General features: G+C 43.1%; 1 protein-coding gene across 1 annotated transcript in view; it reads left to right on the top strand.

Moving 5' to 3' along the window:
* TM9SF2 (transmembrane 9 superfamily member 2) overlaps positions 1-3547 on the top strand; it is a 59207-nt gene extending 55660 nt beyond the window's left edge. The window contains exon 17 of the mRNA XM_024739882.1: positions 2858-3547. Coding sequence (XP_024595650.1) covers positions 2858-2925 — 68 coding nt within the window. The 3' untranslated portion in view covers positions 2926-3547. The remainder of the gene's footprint in view (positions 1-2857) is intronic.
* Positions 3548-20716: the final 17169 nt, after the last annotated feature.

The following is a 20716-nucleotide window of genomic DNA, read 5'->3' as shown; positions in this document are numbered from 1 at the left end:
TGGGGTAGGAGTTGGGGGGTGCATATCTTGATGCTATGTGATAAATTTAGGTCCATAGCCATAAGTCGTAATTAATAAATGTCTGTAAAACAGTAATAGCCTGTGAAACAAGGATTACTGTTCTTGTGCATCTGTATTTGTGTCCATGCATACATATATAGAGTAATTTATTCCTTGCTACACACAAAAAATAACGATCTTGGTGAATGTCTTGTTGTTTTTCCAGGCATATGTTATAAAGATAATTTAACCATCACCTGATCTTTATTGTTCTTGATATTTAAAGTATCATATTTTTACTTACTGAGAGTAAAACAAATTTTGTAATCTAAATTCTGGAGCCACATCAAATTGAATCAACCAGTTAAGCCAGTAACTTTTAGTGTATTTCACTTTGTGGAAAAGATTCTCTACATAGGAGTGCTGCGCCCTTTCAGTGTCTTGCATTTTTCTAAAGTGGGGACATCCATATTTATTTCAGGACTCTGGACTGACACCTTTTATTTAAGTCAGTCTATTATACAAGACAAAATAATTGTTCTGTCACATAAGGAAAGATGCCACTTTTAGTATGTACACTATATCTATTCAATATTAAGAACAAAATAAAATACTAGAAGTATTTTGTTAAGAACAAAATAAACTTAACTTTCTTAGGGTTGCTAGTATGATGATAAAATGTTTTTTCTCATCTTAAAATACCTTCTATTATCTTGAAGTTCTTGCTAACCATAAGATTGTTTAAATATATTTATGTTTTCACTATTACTTTTCTGAAATTAACCCCAACCTCTTCCCAAGTCTTAATAATGACCCTTTGAATATCCAAAAGGTGTATTTGTGTGTCCTCCAAAACACACACACAGTGTGCATGACATGCACAGAGTAGGTACTCGGTACATGTATGATGTGAGTATAATAACATTCATAACTTCTATAGTAATGGCCCATGTATAGTCTCTTGACTTAGAAAATCTACTTTAATACTTTGTTTATATTACATTTAAAACAATGGTGAAAACTGTTGGAACTTTAAAGATAAAACTTCCACAAGGGGCATGTATATATCTCCTCCTGTATTCTTCTGCACCCCTACCTATTGACTATTTCTCAGGGGGTAATCTTGGAAAAAAAGCTATGCCTCAGCTTTAAAAATGGGTTAGTTTCAGGCTTCCCTGGTGGCGCAGTGGTTGAGAATCCTCCTGCCAATGCAGGGGACACGGGTTCGTGCCCCGGTCCGGGAAGATCCCACATGCCGCGGAGCGGCTGGGCCCGTGAGCCATGGCCGCTGAGCCTGAGCGTCCGGAGCCTGTGCTCCGCAACGGGAGAGGCCGCAGCAGTGAGAGGCCCGCGTACCGCAAAAAAAAAAAAAAAAAAAAAAAAAAAAAAAAGGGTTAGTTTCACAATTTAATATATGTTCTCTTGCAAAACAGAGTCTCTGAATTTATGTTTAGTAAATCTAAGCATGGTATAGTTTAAAAGAATACTACACTTGAAGTCAGAAAAAGTGAATTTGAATTCTGGCCTTTCTTACCAGCCACAGGCCATTCAACAGTTACGTAACCCCTTGGAGCCTCATTTTTGTCACCTATCTAGCATTCAGATTTTTTGGAATCTAGAGGGATGAAAATACCTGAAAATTAAGGCATGTATTTTTTCATGAATCATCTCATTTACTGTAATAACAGTCTATGGAGATAGGGCAGATAAAATTATCCCTCTTAAATAAGATAAAGAAATGGGCTTGGAGATTCCATGTGTCTAATCCAAAGATGATACACACAGCTCATGACAGAGCTGCTCTGTCCTCCAGTACCACACCACCTCTCATTTCAGAGGGGGTGTGCCTTTGTTACTATTCTAATCATATCACTTTCAACACATTGTAAAATCTTTTTGAGTTATTTTATTATAATTCTTTGAAAACTGATCATTCCTGCTAACTGTACTTAGAAAATATCCCCATTTAATTACTCTGTGAATCTGATATTCTGATATTTAAGCCATTCATATCATATGTTGAATTAATTAAATGGCAGTTTTCCATTTTGTGATAAGAAAATATTCTTTCTGACTTACTTAACTCTGTATGACAGACTCTAGGTCCATCCCCCTCACTACAAATAACTCAATTTCATTTCTTTTTTATGGCTGAGTAATATTCCATTGTATATATGTGCCACATCTGCTTTATCCATTCATCTGTCGATGGGCATTTAGGCTGCTTCCATGTCCTGGGTATTGTAAATAGTGCTGCAATGAACCCTGTGGTACATGTCTCTTTTTGAATTATGGTTTTCTCAGGGTATATGCCCAGTAGTGGTATTGCTGTGCTGGGTCGTATGGTAGTTCTGTTTTTAGTTTTTTAAGGAAGGGTGGGAGAGAGGTTCAAGAGGGAGGGGATATGGGAATATATGTATACATATAGCTGATTCACTTTGTTATACAGCAGAAACTAATGCAACATTGTAAAGCGATTATACTCCCAAAAAAGACGTGGGGGAAAAAAATGAAAATATTCTTAAATAGAAAAGTAAAATTGGCATCCTTTTCATCTTCAATTTTAGCCTTTTCCATGTAATAAGAAAAAGAATATATTACAGAAAGCTTTCAATAATCTTATAGCATAAAAAGTTTTTTTCTATCAACTTCTGTAAGAAATTTGATTTGAATTATTCTGTAGTTTATAGTTCTGTATTTTTCAAAAAAATTCACGGATCTATGGGATATTCCTGTTAAGTAATGATTTATAGTTTTGTGGCTTTTTTTAAGGAACCAGCCATTTTAAGCCTGTATTTTTGTGTAAATCATGAAGCTGCCTTTGAAAAGGGATTTATTTTTGTTTTTTCTTTTATAGGAACAATTGGCTTCTTTGCATGCTTTTGGTTTGTTACCAAAATATACAGTGTGGTGAAGGTTGACTGAAGAAGCCCTGTGTGTCCAGTTAAAACAGAAATAAATTAAATTCTTCATCAACGAAGACCTGTTGTTGTGACTATCTTGAGTTTTATCAGACTTACTGGCCTAGTAATCCTTCAGAAACAACATAATTCTAAATACAGCTCTCCTCATACACCTGTCTCCACAGAATGTATTATCAACACTAAAACATTTGTATTGTGATTTGATTAAGTATATATTCAATTGTTCTCAGTGAAGAGCAAATTTAAATATTATGTGTATTTGTAAATATAATAGCTATAAAATTTTCAGTACTTCTAGTGACAAAATAGAAGAGGCCATATTAAACAATACTGATGAAATACAGGACAGTTCATTGTAAATAGGATTTTCTAGGCTTGGTAGGTGGAAAGAATTATTTTTCTTTGAAGGAAGTAACTTTTTATCATGGTAATTTTGAAGGATAGTTCGTATGATGTGTATTGGGGGATGTGGCTTTTAAAAAAATCTTGTCTTGGTTGTAACTGTTCATATCTTCTTTTCTGTGTTGACTTCATTATTCCCATGGTATTGGCCTTTTAAACTATGTGCCTCTGAGTCTTTCAATTTATAAAATTGTTATCTTAATAAATATTGTAAAAACGTCTTCATTGCATATTCATGGAGATTCTGTAAATACAAATCCATTTACCAATGGTGTTTTTAATGATTTATACTCATATCAGATTTTACTGACTTTTGCTAATGTAATACTTTCTGAGTTTTGAGCTAAATGAAATTCCAGTCTCCTGGGCTTTGTAACAGAACTAAAAATTTTCACTATTAGGCAGTAACAGAAATTTTAATCATGCATATCTAGCCAGATAAATTATGTAAGTATAGTAGTTAATATGAGCCTTACTGCATTACCATTAAGAATTTCATATTTTTTACCTGTTTTTCAAAATAGAGTATTTTTAATTTTTTTTAAAAATCAGTTTTTATGATCTGTACATTAACAATGACTAGCAATTCTTCTTCTTTATGATTACATTGTCTTAATTTGGATTTCCTAGAGTTAAGAAATAACCATTTTGCAGCATGTTGACTGGAACTGTCTCATGTACAGCAGTAAACTAAGCAGGTGGGGCTGGGTTAGCCGCACTGTGGAGAGTTCCCTGTTTCCTGCTTCCGCAGTGCTCGGGTGGAAGGAGCTGGGGACTCAGAATCCGTCCTGTGGTTCTGCCGCTGAGCCAGGGCCCTGCCACAGGGTCACCTCTCAGTGGCCATCACCACCATGACTCCTCTGCCCTGGATGATGTGGCTTTGGAGAACTGGCCGACTCCTTGAGGAGGGACATGTTGAGAAACTGTTGAAGCTGCAGAACTGAGGTCACAGAACCTTCTTTCAGGACATCAAGAAAGCAGATGGTAAGGACTGGGGACACCTGAGTGCCGTGGGAAAGTGTGGATCAGTTACACTTCCAGTAAATTGCATGTCAGTAATTGCACAAACTAGCTGCCATCAAAAATGACTCTCCCCCTCCCCCATTCATATGACTTCCTTGAGACCCATTACATGAATTTATCAGAGAACTGGGCAGTCAGCCTGTGCAGGATGGGGACCCAGAAATCTGGTGTTTTTGACAAACACACCCTGGGAGGCAGTGACAACTGGAGCTGAGGTTCAGGCTGGCTTCCCTAGAGCTATGGGAGTGGCTTTGGACCATCACCAATGCAGTGTTGCATCATTGGGTTACCTTTGACCGTTCTAGAGGGAGTGCACCCACCCTTGTAAACCTGCCGTGTGTGTCCCTTCCAATATAAAGCCTTTGACTAAAGTATTCCTTTTCCGTCCTCAGAATTCATAATAATATTTTCAGTACTGATGTTGATGTTTGACAGTTCTATTATTGTCTTAAATATTACTCAAATTATTGGATAACTTTGCAGACTTATCCTTCCAGATAGATCACACACTTCTCAAGGGCAGGAACCACTACTTGTATCATCTTCGGTTCAGGCCCACGGCATAACAGGACTTTTGCATGTCGTAGGCGTATATTTGTCGTTTGAAACTAAGAATTAAGTGATATTGATTTTAAATATTTAAATTATTTGATATAATGATATAAAGACACTATTTCCGTATTTTATTTAGCTCTCAGATTCCAGAATGTGGAGTTTTGATTCTGTAAAATTTTGCATTTTAATGTGCTTCCAGCAACATCGTCTTGTACACTTGTTCTATGTTCATTGACAGTTGTTAAAACAAATCAGCACTGGCAGAACTTGGCCAGCTTCTCTCTACACTTAGTTTGAACTGTTACCCATGGAACCAGCTCAGACATAAAGCTACAAAGAGGCTAATTGAAATCAGAATGCTGGGTCATTTCTTATTCAAATAAAACAGATGGCCCTCCTTGCCACACTTCTGTCAAATTTGGGGGGAAATGATTAAATGCATTTTTAACTCCCACACATGGTTACTCTGCTCCTCAAAGGAATTATACACAGCGATTGAAATGCGGGGGGGGTGCAGGAGGGAGGGCTTTTTTAAATAGCAGAGCTTGTTTCCCTTTATTTTGAAGGTTTAAGAAAAAGCACTTTAACAGGGATAGTCTGTATTCACAGTTTCAGTTTAGATTCTGAATATTTAATTTTCACTTACTTTAATACAAATTTTTCTTTGGAATAGGTAATCCATGCACATGGTAAACAGTTCAAAATGGACAAGAGAATATAGAGAAAAGTAAGTCTGCTTTTATCCTCAGTCACTGACTTTTCTCCCCTGGAGACAATCATTGTTAACGGTTTCTTTCCAGAAACTGAAACTTCGTTTTTAATTTACCTACCTGAAACCTCTTTTTTGATTCCTATTTAACTGACAATATTAATAGTATCTGGAAAAAAAAATAGTATCTGGTTTCAGAATTGGCGTGAGAGTTTTAAGAAAGCAGCTGTGGAGTTTGTATTTTTCTTGGGCTGGGTATGTTTGGTATATTAGTACAAAGCATCACTGTTACAAAAGTCACCTCATTGACATTTAATAAATCTGTAAAGTGGTACAGAGCACCTCTTAGGATCTGTCTGGGGAAAGAAACTTGAAGAGAAAATTCTCTTGTCCCATAGCTGGGTAGTTGCTCCAGCTCAACTGCCCAGAGATAGTACACAATGACAAGAGATCTAGTAAAAGATCCCAGATCATGGAGGCAGCATCTGATTCCACGAATTGCTATGCAGAAATGTGGCCCCTTGTTACTGATCTCTGGAAAAGGGACTTAAAAACAACCTGATGCCTGGCTAAAATGTGCACTTGTGCACACACACTCACGTGCACCGTTTGCCTCAGGACCTGGGTGCCCTTCCTCGGCTTTCTCTCCACCTACGCTCCCCACCCAGTCTTATCAAAGCTTAATTTCAGAAGAAGCCACGATGTGGTTTATTTCTACCTCAGGTGTGAATTTTGTTTGTTTGTTTTTACATCCATGTCAGGGTGGTTGCATTTTTAACCATGTAACAGTGAAATGAGCTTTGTTTCCCAGGGGAAAAGAAATCCAAGGATCGGTGTGAACAGCTGGGGAGTAGTTCCTTCTCGGCACCTCGTCGTTGCTCCCCCGAGGTGGCTGACTTCACTCTCTGGAGCAGCCCCTCCGGGGTTTGAAGGGACTCCCCGTGTCCTCCCTCACTGTCCTAGGCTGTGGCCGGAAGCCCAGGTGCACGGGTGCCTCAGACACACTCCCAGCTCAGGCTCCAGGTTCCGGCAATTCCCCAGGCTCACCCTGCTGCGCCCTGGCCTCCTAGGATGGTCCCAGGAAGCTGTGGCGACCCCCACCAACCAAAGCCCAAGGTGCTGCTGGTGAAATGCGCCCCGAGGGAAGGAAGCGCAGACCCTACACAGTGCCCATGGGCTGCCCTCTTCCACTGGAAGATGCAGCCTACCTTTCAGAGCTGTGAAAAATCTGTAAAATCTCCTTTGATCCCGTCTGACTTGCACTTACATTCAAATATTTAATCTTCAGGCTGCTATGAGGTATGTGCGAGTAAACGTATGTGAAATTCTGTCAGCAAATGATGAAAGGCTAAATGGGAGTTGGGTAAGGATGTCATTTTACGTTAAGCCACAGTTCCTCTGGTCCTCTCAATGTTCTAGTTACATAAACACAGTGGTTTGGCATTGCAATCTTTATCCTGATTTCACCAGCTTTTCTAGATGTTCTATGTGTGCGTTATCCAGAGTAGCATATTACTCTTTATTTTCTTAAAATCGTAACGTGGCCGCTATAGGAAGGAGAGAAATTGCTGGAAGATGTGAGCGTTGCTGGGAGATGGGGGGCCCATATACCCTGATCCTGCTCCCGGCAAGAAGGAGCTAACCTGTGGTGCGTTCTGAGGGTTTCAGTTGCCGACTGGGCGGTGGAGGCGAGCCCCAGGCCCCTCGAGTGAAGGCAAGGGATGGTGGTGGAAACCACTGGAGATTGACACAGCAATGTTCATTGACTGGGGCCTGCTGATCGAGGAGCCCAATCTGCTGGCTTTCTGGTGAACAGAAAACATGAATAAAATACAGGAGAGGGTGTGGCAGTTGAACGGCAACTGTCTTTGAGACAGAAAAAGGCGGGGAGGAAAAGGGAGGACAGTGACTTGCTCTCCGTTCATGGAGCCTGACTCCCGTCATCCTGCCACTTGCACTGTGAACTGCAGGGCAGCTCAAGGTGTCGCCCTTGGCTCATGCCTTTACTGTCCTTGTCTGCGCCGGGCAGGGCAAGAAGCTGAAGTTCCACTAGTCTGTGAGCACCCTGTAAACACTGAAGGGGCAAGACTCAAGTAGGTGGGATGCCAAGGGATGTGGTGGGAGGGAAGTTCCAGAACCCTCCGACTGGGCACCTGGCAGTCCTCAGGGAGATGACCTGTCCCACAAACTCCCTCTTGTCTTCAAGTGGGATTTGATGAGGCCCTCAGCCAAAGGCAGGTCTTAGAAGCTGCCCAGGGCCTTGATGAAAGAACAGCTGAGCCAGGCCTAGCCTCCTGGTAGTGTGTGGTTGAAGGAACACCCCAGACAGACTTCTCCCACATCTGGAGGCTGCAGAGCAGTGTCCCCCAGGCCCATCCTGCTGACAAACAGGGCTTCTGACGTGTGGTGCCCACGAGGGCACAGAAGATCTGTTTTGTAGTTTCTTAGGATTTCTGGCGGGTTCTGAGGTTTGGCTGGACTTTGGCAACCAGTTATTTCCTGAGGAAGGATAGTCCAGGCACTTGTCTACTTAGCCCAGAAATGTAGGGCTTTCTAGAGAATAAATAAAATATCTTCCTTGGCCTTCCCTGGTGGCGCAGTGGTTAAGAATCCTCCTGCTAGTGCAGGGGACACGGATTCAAGCCCTGGTCCGGGAAGATCCCACATGCCACGGAGCAACTAAGCCCATGCACCACAACTGCTGAGCCTGCGCTGTAGAGCCCGCAAGCCACAACTACTGGAGCCTGCGTACTGCAACTGCTGAAGCTCGTGTTCTCTGGGGCCTGTGCGCCACAACAAGAGAAGCCACCGCAATGAGAAGCCCGCGCACCACAATGAAGAGTAGCCCCCGCTCGCCGCAGCTAGAGAAAGCCCAGGGGCAGCAACGAAGACCCAACACGGCCAAAAATAAATAGAATAAATTTATTTTTTTTTTAAAAAAAGTCCTCCTTTTCCCCTTCTCTGACCGTCTCCCTTCCCACTCACACCCAGCAGAAGCACCAGAATTCCTCAACTGGCAAATAGTGCAGGGGACACGGATTCAAGCCCTGGTCCGGGAAGATCCCACATGCCACGGAGCAACTAAGCCCATGCACCACAACTGCTGAGCCTGCGCTGTAGAGCCCGCAAGCCACAACTACTGGAGCCTGCGTACTGCAACTGCTGAAGCTCGTGTTCTCTGGGGCCTGTGCGCCACAACAAGAGAAGCCACCGCAATGAGAAGCCCGCGCACCACAATGAAGAGTAGCCCCCGCTCGCCGCAGCTAGAGAAAGCCCAGGGGCAGCAACGAAGACCCAACACGGCCAAAAATAAATAGAATAAATTTATTTTTTTTTTAAAAAAAGTCCTCCTTTTCCCCTTCTCTGACCGTCTCCCTTCCCACTCACACCCAGCAGAAGCACCAGAATTCCTCAACTGGCAAAGAATTGAAGCACATTTCTCTAATGAGGACCAGGACCCAGGTCTCTATGTCTTTCTTCTTTTTTTTTAAAGAATAATTTCTTTTTTATTTCTTTATCTCTTTCTGTCTCTCTTTTGAGAGAATTGTAAATTTATATGCAATCGTAAAACACAGCACAGATGGACCCTGCGTACCCTTTGCCCAGTTCCCCCCCAGTGATAACATCTTGCAAAACCATAGCACAATATCAAAATCAGGACATTGGCATTGATACATGAAGGTACAGAACATTTCCATCACCACAAGGATCCCTCAGGTTGCCCTTGTATAGCTATCCTCACCTCCCGCGTCCTCCTCCCACCATTAATCCATTCTCCATTTCTGTAATTCTGTCATGTCAAGAATATCATTTAAATGGACTCAAGCAGTATGTCACCTTTGGGACTGGCTTTCTTCACTCAGTATAAGTCTCTGAAGATTCATCCCGGTCGTATTGTGCATGAGCAGTTCACTCTTTATCGCTGAGAAAGTTTCAGAGGGTGGATGTTCCAGAGTTTGTTACCCACATTGAAGGACATTGGGGTTATTTCCAGTTTGGGGCTGATACGAATAAAGCCTCTTGGGACATTTTTATACAGGTTTTTTTGTGAACATAAGTTTTCACTTCTCTGGGATAAATGCCCAAGAATGAAATCACAGGGTCAAATGGTTTAGTTTTTTTTTAATGGTTTAGTTTTATAAGAAACTGCTAAACTGTTTTACAGAGTGGCTGTACCATTTTACATTCCCACTGGGAACATATGAAAGGTCCAGTTTCTCCACATTTTCACCAGCATTTGCTGATGTCACTATTGTTTTATGTTCTGATAGGTATGTAGTGACATCTTTTTTTGTATTTATTTTATTTTATTTTATTTATATTTTTGGCTGCATCGGGTCTTCATTGCGGTGCGCGGGCTTCTCTCTAGTTGTGGCGTGTGAGTTTTCTTTCTCTAATTGTGGCACGTGGGCTCCAGGGCATGTGGGTTCTGCAGTTATGCACGGGCTCCAGAGCATGTGGGCTCTGTAGTTTGCGGCACGCAGCCTCTCTTGTTGAGGCGCGTGAGCTCAGTAGTGGCGGCGCATGGGCTTAGTTGCCCTGCGGCATGTGGGATCTTAGTTCCCTGACCAGGGGTCGAACCCGCGTCCCCTGCGTTGGAAGGCAGATTCTTTACCACTGGACCACCAGGGAAGCCCCTGTAGTGACATCTTATTGTGGTTTTAATTGGTATTTTCCCTACGGCTACTGATAATGGATATCTTTTCATGTGCTTATTTGCCATCTTTGGTGAAATGTCTGTTCATGTCTGTTGCCCATTTGCGAATTGGATTGTTTTTTACTGTTGAGTTCAGCTCTCCTTTTTTATAACATGAATCTATGTCAGATTGCAGGGTGGAGATGGGGTGGAGTGGGGGGGAGTTCTGAAGTTAACCCAGTAATCCTGTTGGTCTTTGCTCATTCCCTAAATCTCTCAGCCAAGGATTATTAGCAAGTGGCGGGGGGCATTGCATTTGAACCCGTATTTTCTGCTCTGAATGGGGTGACAGCTGCCTATAGAATGAGAGCCTTTCCTACCTTTATTCACAGCAGCTTAGAAGCAGGGATGAACATCTTTCCTCCAGCCTGCTATCTGAGGGGACGAAATGAAGGAGGGGAGAAATTGTTTCATAGTGACTGGCTCCTTGATCTCCCTCTGTGACTGCCAGACCCAGCAAGTCTTACATCAGTGCCTCTCAAATTTCCATGTGCCTGTGAGTCACCTGGAGATCTTAAGATGCAGATTCTGATTCAGCGGGCCTGGAATGGGTCCAGAGATTCTGCACATCTCACCAGCTCCAGGTGATGCCCATGTTTGAGTACTCAGGAAGGGCCTAAAGAGACCCTCGTTCTCACAGAGGAGGAAACTGAAGCCCCAGTAAGTTAAGCAGTTTACCCCAAATCACAAAGTCCACAACCAGCTTCCTTCCCACCCCCATTACCACCTTCGCTGGCAGCATCCTGACATTCTTCTTAGGAAGCAGCCAGAAAACCCTGTCCTGGGATGCAGTTGAGTCAGTAAGTTAATGAAATTTCCTTCTAGGGATTTCTGCAGTTTTGGTTTGGTCTTAAGTGGTTTTTTGTCCACTAAGCAGATTCCAGGCTATGTCAATAAAAGTGCTCACCTATTCCATAAGCCCAATTTCATCAAACCAGCAGAGTAAAAACTTTCAGGGTTGGGACTTCCCTGGTGGACCAGTGGTTAAGGCTCCGCATTTGCAATTCAGGGGGCACAGGTTCTATCCCTGGTTGGGGAACTAAGATCCCACGTGCCACATGGTGCAGTCAAATAAAAAATAAATAAATAAACAAAAAACTTTCAGTGTGTGTGAGAGTGATATGCTGTCAATCTGGTTCAACCCTGAACCAGCTGTTTAGGGCTGACTTATGTCCCCCCCACCAATCCATATGTTGAAGTTCTAACTCCCAGTACCTCAGAATGTGACTGTATTTGGACATAGGTCCTTTAAAGAGGTAATTAAGTTAAATGAGGTCATTAGGGTGGGCCCTAATCCAATATAACTGGTGTCCTTATAAGAACAGGATATGAGAACACAGACACACCCAGAGGGAAGACAGTCATTTAGAAGCCAAGGAGAGAGGCCTCAGGAGAAACCAAACCTGTCAACACCTTGATCTTGGACTTATGGCCTCAAAACTGTAGGGTATTAATTTCTATTTTTTAAGCCACCCAGTTTGTGATATTTTGTTACGGCAGCCGTACAAAACGAATATACCAGCTAATAGGATGGGGAGCGAGGGGAGGTAGCAAGCATTCCTTGGCATGTGCTGCAGGAAGGTATGCTGGAGGGCAGCCGTCTTTCAGCAGCAGGATGCCAGGTTGCAGATCCTGGTTTGTGAGAAGATGAGGGCAAGCCAAAGTGGAATTCCTAGTCTTCAAACTGCACACACTGCCCCAGTGAGAGAGCTTTTAAAACTTCTTATGGCCAAGTAATGTAAAAAGAAGAGAAAAAATGCATAGCAGCATTACTCACATTAGCCCAAAGGCGGAAACAACCTAAATGATCACCAGCAGATGAACAGATAAACAGAATGTGGTATATTCATACCGTGGAATATTCAGTCTTAAAAAGGAAGGAAATTAAGACACATGCTACAACATGGACAGACCTTGAAGACACTATGTTCAGTGAAATAAGCCTGTCACAGAAGGACAAATATTGTATGATTTCATTAATATGAGGTACCTAGAGTAGTCAAATTCATAGAGACAGAAAGTAGGGTAGGACTTAACAGGGGTGGGAGTTATCGTTTAATGGCTACAGAGTTGGTGTTTGGGAAGATGATAAAAATTTAGGTATAGATAGTGATGATATTTATACAGTATTTTTAATGTATTTAACACCACTAAACTGTACTCTTAAAAATGATAGCTATCATGTTATATATTCTACCACAGTTTCACCAGTTTGGCATAAATCTAAAATTAAAAATTTTTTTTCTCAAAAAGGAAAGAAAAAAATACCCTTGAGGAGTTGTACTCAGTTTCATCCTCTTAGTTAGGCAGAGGGTCTTGCTGGGAAAGGAAAAAGGAATTTTGGATCTTGGGGATGGAGGGGTGGGTTCAGACCCTGGTGGGGTCTCTAGAGAGGACATTTATATAGCCTTGGGTCAGCAAGATGAGGAAAGTTAGGGTGTTAGGAGGTTAGAGAAAAGAGAATCGGAAAGGTCCAATGACAGACTTCACCGCTTTTGAATTTTTTTCCCCAACAGGTTACTTTCTCATCCCTCCCCAACACTGGCTTGATTTTCTCCATAGTTACTACGTCTATGTTGAAACTTTGAGACTCCAGACATCCATGCCATCCTCACTTTACTCCTATTTACCTCTTTAACTGTTAAAGTATAATATCCTGAAAGGTAAAATGTGACTCAGACAAATATAAACTGCTTGCATGTTAAAGATTTTAGTTAACTTATTAATTAGTGAAAGAACAAGTAAGAGGTTATAACCAGGTCAAATGAGATTGAGACTTACAGGGATTTATATTCTCTACTGGATAAGATTCTTTTGCGTTACTGTGAACAGGACTCATTGGCATTGCTAGAGACAGGAAACGTTTGCCTGACTATCCATTTTCTACAAGTTTACTTCTGTCTCTACGGAAGTGTATACTAGTCCAATCAAAGACAGTCAGAGGTGCACACACCCTTATAGGATCTGGTACTCCTTTATGGTCAGGGGAAAACACCCCAGCATTTTATTGGAAGGATACTAATAATCTCTTTTGCCCATTTCCAAATCTTTAGCAGTTTTCCTAGCATATCTGTTTTGCAATGTGTAAGTGGGTCCATGAAAGTCTCCTTGAGTTTGCACCCAACTTTATGGGTCAAACCCCTGCAGGTCTGGTCCACGCTGTCTTTCCTGGGCTGAGCTAAAGTCATCCTATTACCCGACCTCCTTCCAAGGCCACTTGAGCCCCATCCAAATCCCTGGGGACCCACTGTTACTTGGTGCCTGAGGAAAAACACAGACTCTCTGCCAACATTCCAGCATTTTCTGCGTCAGCATTTGCCACTTTGTCTTATTTAATCTACTTGCAAAAACACTGAACATGGTCCCAGCCTGAGCACCCACAGCTGTCCCTCAGGCTCTGCATCCACTTCCTCGGTTCCTAGTTGGGAAAACCAGTATCTGCTCCTTTAGTAAAATACTTTCTCACTCTTTCTGTGGCATAGGCAGATAACTGCTCACAATGGGGCAGAAAAAGGATTTAGCAAAATAAACATATTTAACAATATTTGAAAATTTATGCAGTTTAAGTGCCTATTATATGTTAGGCTTTATTACAAGAGCTTAGGTAGATTTTTTTTTAAAGGATCAACCTTCTCCCAACTAATGGGGATAAATCCAGGACAGCAGGTAATTGGCACACTAATGATCTGAGACGTGCCACGACTACATATGGCCTTCTGATGTGCCCATCTCTTAAAGGCTTGTCACTTTGCCCAGAGTCCCCATAGCCGTAAGCTCTTCAAGAGAACAGTCTGTGGGTTACCCCAAGTACCTATTTTTTGCACAGGAATGACTTGTTGGGACAAGCAGTTGCCACATGGGCAGGGTCTTCCCAGTCTCAGCTTGGATATTTTTGTTCATAGTTGTATCAGTTAACATGCTTTTGGGAAAACCTGGGTTTTTTGTTTGTTTGTTTTTGATTTTAGATAAATTTGGCTGCGCCAGGCCTTAGTTGTGGCGTGTGGGATCTTTAGTTGCGACATGTGGGATCTAGTTCCCTGAGCAGGGATTGAACCCGGGCCCCCTGCATTAGGAGCGCAGAGTCTTAACCACTGGACTGCCAGGGAAATCCTGGGAAAACTTGGGTTTCATCAGGAAAGAGTAAAGGGTCCTGGGTAGATAATATGGGTTAATTGTGTCCTCCCAGAAAAGACATGTTGAAGTCCTACCCGCCCCCCTCCCCCTTCCCTCTACCTCAGGATGTGACCTTATTTAGAAATAGGATCCTTGCAGATGGAATTAGTTAAGACGAGGACATACTGGCGTTAGGTGGGCCCTAATCCAGTATGACTGGTGTCTTCATAAGAGGAGGAGAGCGCCATGAGAGGGCAGAGACACACAGGGAGATGCCACGTGATGACTAAGAGCCACCGGAGTGATGATGTCTGCTGCAAGCCAGCGAATGCCGAGGATGGCCAGCAAATCTCGAGAAGATGGGAGAGGTGAGGAAAGACCCTCCCCTACATGTTTCAGAGGGAGTGTGGCCCTATTGACACCTTGATTTGGGCTTTGTTCTGTTTTGTTTTGGCCGTGCTGCACAGCTTGCAGGATCTTAGTTCCCCGACCAGGGATCGAACCTGGGCCCTCCACAGTGGAAGCACGGAGTCCTAACCACTGGACCGCCAGGGAAGTCCCCCTGTTGTTTTAAGCCACCTGTTTTGTGTTAATTTGCTATGGCAACTCTAGGAAACTAAACGGTAGGCAACCAATAACTTCCCATATTCAGCAAGTAATGAAATGTGCTCTAAAGTGGGGACAGAATTGAAATTAAAATGTCCGTCTGAGGGAGCTGTAGAGCCTTTGCTTCCTCGTTCCTATTTTGACCTCTAACCTGGATGATGGACAAATGATAGCTGTTTTCAAGGGGTGACTCTCTTAATCACCTTTCAAAGTGATTTTGCTTATTTTCAGTTTCTATTCTATTGAAATGTGGATTCAGACTAGGAATGCCTTTATCGCACTGAAGGCTTTTGACCTGAGGGTTTGGTTAAAAGTGCAGGATGCTGAGAGTGACAAACGCTGACTGACCCGCTAACCCACTGTGACTGTCCTAGTCAGGGCTGGGCACTGGGGCAGTGTGATTGATGACAGCTTTAATGAAGAGGGCTCACCCACGCTGCCTGCAGCTTTTGACAATGGGGTATTCCCAGGGGACAGGAATAGCTTTTTTGGTATTTTTTCAGGGGACAGGAAGCCACCAATCTGCTATTCTCTGGAAATTACTATCTGAACTGACAGCATAGACATTTCCTCAATCTGTCCGGTACTTCACGCCAAGCCTCTGAGGTATTCGATTTCCTTAGCCATTCACTTCTTCTTGAAACTCTGGTGGCTCTCAGTGTGGTTCCCCAGTCAGCAACAGCAGCATCACTTGAGAACTTGTTAGAACTGCATATTTTCAGGCCTGGACCCAGACCTGCTGGATCAGAAACTCTGCAGCGGGTGGGGAGGTACCCAGCAAGATGAGGTTGAACAAGCCATTGAGGTGATTCTGATGCCCCCTGATGTCTGAGAACCAGAGCTTGAATCTACTGGCATCTGCTCAGTGCCTTGTCTTAAGGCACTTACCTGCCTTTCTAGCTGCTTCTTTACTGTGTCCCGTCCTGGCTCATTCTTCCTTTATCCCCCTGCTAGTGTGTGTGTGCGTGTGCGTGCATGTGTGTGTGTGTATGCATTCATGCACATGTTCAGTGGACATCCAGGAAAGGGTCTCCTGTGGTCAGTTTAGCAGATGGATCTAGACAAGCCTGAAGCTCTGTTGGGATGTTGTTAAGCCCCTTCAGGCTGTAAGGAGCGAAGACCCTTTCAGGTTTTTTTCAGGTGGCAGCACTTATGGTAAAGACCATGATCATGAGCATCTCCTACTACAGTCGGGGGAAAAAGCTGTATAAAGCTATTTCTATGAGAGAGTGACAGAGACAGAATGAATGAGTGAAGTGAAGCAATGGGAAGTAGGAGAGACAGGAAGTCACCTCAGCATCTAGGCTCCCTGGAGTCGTGGCACATTCTTCACGACAAGCAGGAGCCCCCAGCCGTTCCAGCTGCCCAACACGGGGTGTCCTTTGCTGCTGGCTCTCTGGGAACTCCACTCCCGATAACGGGGCTTTGCTACATCTCTGCTGCTTCTGTGACTCTCTCTCCTTCTCTTCAATGCCACTGCCTACCCCTAGGCGTGATTGCCATGAGGGATCTGCAAATTGGCTTTTCTTGTTTTCTTTCAGTTCTGGCTGCGCATACCACGTTCCTGTCTGTCTCACACTAAAAGAGCCCACAGAGAGGGACTACCGGGTCTCCAGGGTCACGGTGTCAGTAGAGAGACCCCCAGCTTTGGGTGGAGGCTTGCTGTGGCCGGTCTCGAGGTGCAGCTCTTGCTGGAGTGCCTGTCCCTGGCTGGTCAGCTGTGGCCAGGACACATGGAGGTGCAGGCGAGAAAGTGCTCAGTGTTGGGGGGTTCGCAAGGGGGTTGTAGGTGTGATAAGGTGCTCAGGTGACGTCAGACCCCTCGCTGGGTTAGAAGAGAGGTCTCGGAGGAAGATAGATCTAGAAGGCATGACGGAGTAAGTGGGTGGTAGTTAAGAGTCTCCTGTGTGGTAACATTGCCCAAGGAAGGTGCTGTAGAAGGGAGCCTAGGATCCACTGGGGAGGGGATGGTGGAGGGCCATTAACATACAGGAGCCAGCATTTGTTGAGCGCTTACTATTTGCCAGGCCCTATGCTTTGATGCTTTACATAAATTACCATATTTATTCTTTAAAATAATCTGTGACCTGCGTATCAACATCATTATTCCCCAATTTACAGATGAGAAGGCTGACCAAGGCTCACAAAGATTACGGTCACCAGGCTTGTAACTGACAGAGCTGAGACTTCAAAGCAGTTTTGTCCAACTCCAACATGGTAGCTCTTGCTACCGTATAGAACCATATTGGCTTCAAAAGGAATGGTCTGAAACATGGTAGGTATCAGGGAGAAGCAATTAACAGAGAAAAGGTCTGAAAGATGACTTTTGGACAGTTAGGAATTTATCAATGAAGTTTCTGATTGCAGTGAATCAAGAAGACAAAGGAGACAGTGAAAGTCAGCTGTGAAGGGTGAGAAGCATGGAAAGGCTTGTGCTGTGCTGTTTCCTGCTTTACTGTTCGAAGGGTCCAGTTGGAAGAGAAACCACACCAGTAATTTGAACGGGGAAAATTTAGCATAGAGATGACTAAATTGCTAAGAGAGAATTAACTGTAAAGAGAACTCTAAAGACACAGGAATCACAGCTATAGGGAGAAAGCACTACCTCTAGAGCAGAGGCAAATTATCCAAGGAAGACATACAGGTTAAGAACTCATTGGGGAGGGTATGACCGAGGCCACTGGATGGGGTAGCATTTTGCTGGGGTGCTTGGGTCCCCCTGGCAAAGCAGTTGGAGTGCTGGTGAAATACCCTGGGAGGCCACTGCTGGAGTGACAGTGAAACTTCTCAGACTGTGTGTCACTGGGTCTCCCGCTGGCCCCACTGGCTTTTACGCTGTAGCAACAAGAAAAAAGACACTGAAACTAGGGGGAAAAAAAGTCCCTTTCACCTGCAGTGTCCTTCCCGTCCCTGCTACTGATAAAACTTACCATTGGGACAGGAGGCAAAGGAGACATGTTTACAGGGTTCCAGCTCCAGTGTCACAGGGCAGGGCAAAGTAAAGTGGATTTGGAGCCCTGAGAGGCAATAAATTGATAGCTGGCACAAATGGGATATACTGCAATGGAAGAACCAGTGAAGTCACATATTTATCGAATGAAAGTTCATTCATATTAGAGCTCCAGTAGTAACACTCTATGGCGAGCTCGCAAACCACCTCTAGTCCTGTCCCTTCACTCAAGTTCCCCTCCAGTCTGGAAGCTGCCACCACTTTCTCTGATGAAAGTTCACACCCATATGTTTGGAATTCAGGTACCAGAATTTAGCTAATTCTACTAGTATCATCTATATATGTAAGACCCTTCTCTTATTTTTTTCTTTATTTCCAAACCTCACTCCCATTCCCACTTTACTGCATCCTCCTGTAATATGTTTGGTGTATGTCCTTGAATATGTCCATATGTACATAATTCTGAAAAATACAGGCATATATTTATATATACATATATATATATATACATACACACATCCCTACATATGTACATACATACAGTATTGGGCTATGGGTCTCATTCTCTTTTCATTTTTCTCTCCTCCACAGCATGACCTACCCATGCAGCTATACATACCTCTTGTTCATTACTAACTGCTGCTTAGCCCCCAACAGATTGCACCCAGCACAGTTTGTCTGCCCTTCCCTTTGATGTTACTAGGTTGTCGCCAACAGCCTGCTCCCACAAACTGCTGGGATGAGCATCCTTATCTACCTCCTCTTACGGACCTGGGCAAACTTCTGAGTTGCACCCAGGCATGGGATTGCTGGGTCATGGGGTGTACACATAGGAATTTTACTGAGTTCTGCTGAGCTGCTCTCCGGAAGATAGCATAGTCTACACTGCCATCTGCATTGCATGCTAATTTCCATCTCCCTACACCGTTCTCAGCAATTGCTATCATCTGACTTTCTAATTTTTCCTGTGTTGTGGGTGTAAAGGGGAATCTCGTTTTACATAATTTGCATTTCTCTAGCCATGAATCCTTTGTCAGTGTCTCGCCTCATCCTGTACCTGCTGCCTCCACACGTGTTCTGGGCTCATCACCTGACAGGCGGATTACTATACTATCTCTGCCCCATCTCATCCATCCTGTACACAGCCACACGTTAAACTCCCTAAAGTATAGGTTCTTAAAAAATTTTTTAATGATTTTTATTTTGGTTAAAGGTGTGTATTAGTGCAATGATGCAGCACAGCAGAGCCTTCCAAAACTCGGGTGTAACACAATGGGTACTTATTAGTGGCAAGCGTTTATATGTCTGCTGAGGTTCAGCCAGCCTGGACTGGGCTGGGGGCTCTGCTCTCTGCTGGGGCAGGTTTGTTTCTACTGCAGGTCTGTGGGGAAGCTCTGTTCCACGGGTCCTTCCTCCCCCTCTGCTTCTTCCTGGTGGGCTTTGCCAGGGTGTGCTCTTCTCACAATGATGCAGAAAGATCCAGTTCTAGAGCTGGAACTGATACACTGTCGTCACTGGCCAAGCGCAAAGTCAAGGGACAAGGAGAGATACTGTACCTACTCTGAGCCTATGGAAAGGTGTAAATGTAGAGAGGGGGGAGAACTGGAGTCAACCCAATCCACTGCACAGAGAGTCAAGTCTAGACTCTACTGCCTGGATTTCAAAGTCTTCCACTGTCTGGTCTCACTCCAACCATCCAACCCAAGCCTCTCCCTTTGGACTATTCATCTGGGACACATGAGTTCATGGACCTTGGGAATCTTACAGAAACCAAACAAGACTGGGCAATTCCAGGCAGCAAACTATATTCCAACTGCAGGCCAAACTTAGCCTGCCGCCTGCTTCTTTCCCACCACACACAAAAAAGGGGGGAATTTTATGGGCCCACTTGCTATTGGTAGGTTTTACAAAATAAACAGATGTTAAACAATTTTTCCTCTAGGAAATAAACTAAGCCAGAGATCTTCTTTATGATTTTTTTTTTTTGTAGTTCTTTGGGGAAAAAGAAATCTCAAGGAATTATTTTCTCAATAAACAGTAGCAACAGTTTATTTTTGTTGGATTGACTTAAATCCTCCCCCACTTTCTTTTTTTGGGTTGAGAAATTGACTACAGAAATGAGAAAGAGATCATTTTTTATTCTTTTTGTGTGTGTGGTTTCTCTGGCTGGAAAAGAAAAGCTCTGCATTCTTTCTGTATTCGGTGCACTTCAAAGTTATAAAAATTTAGATAAAGTACATCAAGGTTATGGTTGTTCTAGATTTCAGTCTATTTATAACTTCCTCATATTTCACATTTGTTTGACCTCAGGTTAAAGGAATGCTTTTGAAAAGAATAACGATTTGATCCTAGCAATGGATGTAGCAAAAATACTGGGGTCAATAAGTTAAATTAAAAGGCTTAAAATAAAAAAAGAAGAAGAAAAAGAAGAAGCAAAAACTAGATTTCGCAAACTTTAAGCTTAGGATTGCATGACAATAGGAGAATTTCCTAGCTGTGTTCCTATAAAAATTTTACAGTGTGAAAAATATTTTTCAAAGTTTACCAGAGTAAAAAATTTTGAATTAGAAAAAAGTAATTTTCTAATACTCTGAACTCATTTTCACAGCTTACATAGGGTCTCTCTCTGGATTTGTCTTTGGTATTTTTATATATGTATTTTGTTTGATTTTTTTTCCACAAAAGTATGAGTATCTCCATGTGGGTTGGAGAGTTACCATATTACCTAAAATATATGT

Source organism: Neophocaena asiaeorientalis, unplaced genomic scaffold (assembly GCF_003031525.2).
Source record: "Neophocaena asiaeorientalis asiaeorientalis breed wild unplaced genomic scaffold, Neophocaena_asiaeorientalis_V1.1 scaffold9, whole genome shotgun sequence".
In the NCBI taxonomy this organism is placed as follows: Eukaryota; Metazoa; Chordata; class Mammalia; order Artiodactyla; family Phocoenidae; genus Neophocaena; species Neophocaena asiaeorientalis.
The sequence above is the reverse complement of the archived record's forward strand: the minus strand, read 5'-3'. Positions and strand labels throughout refer to the sequence as shown.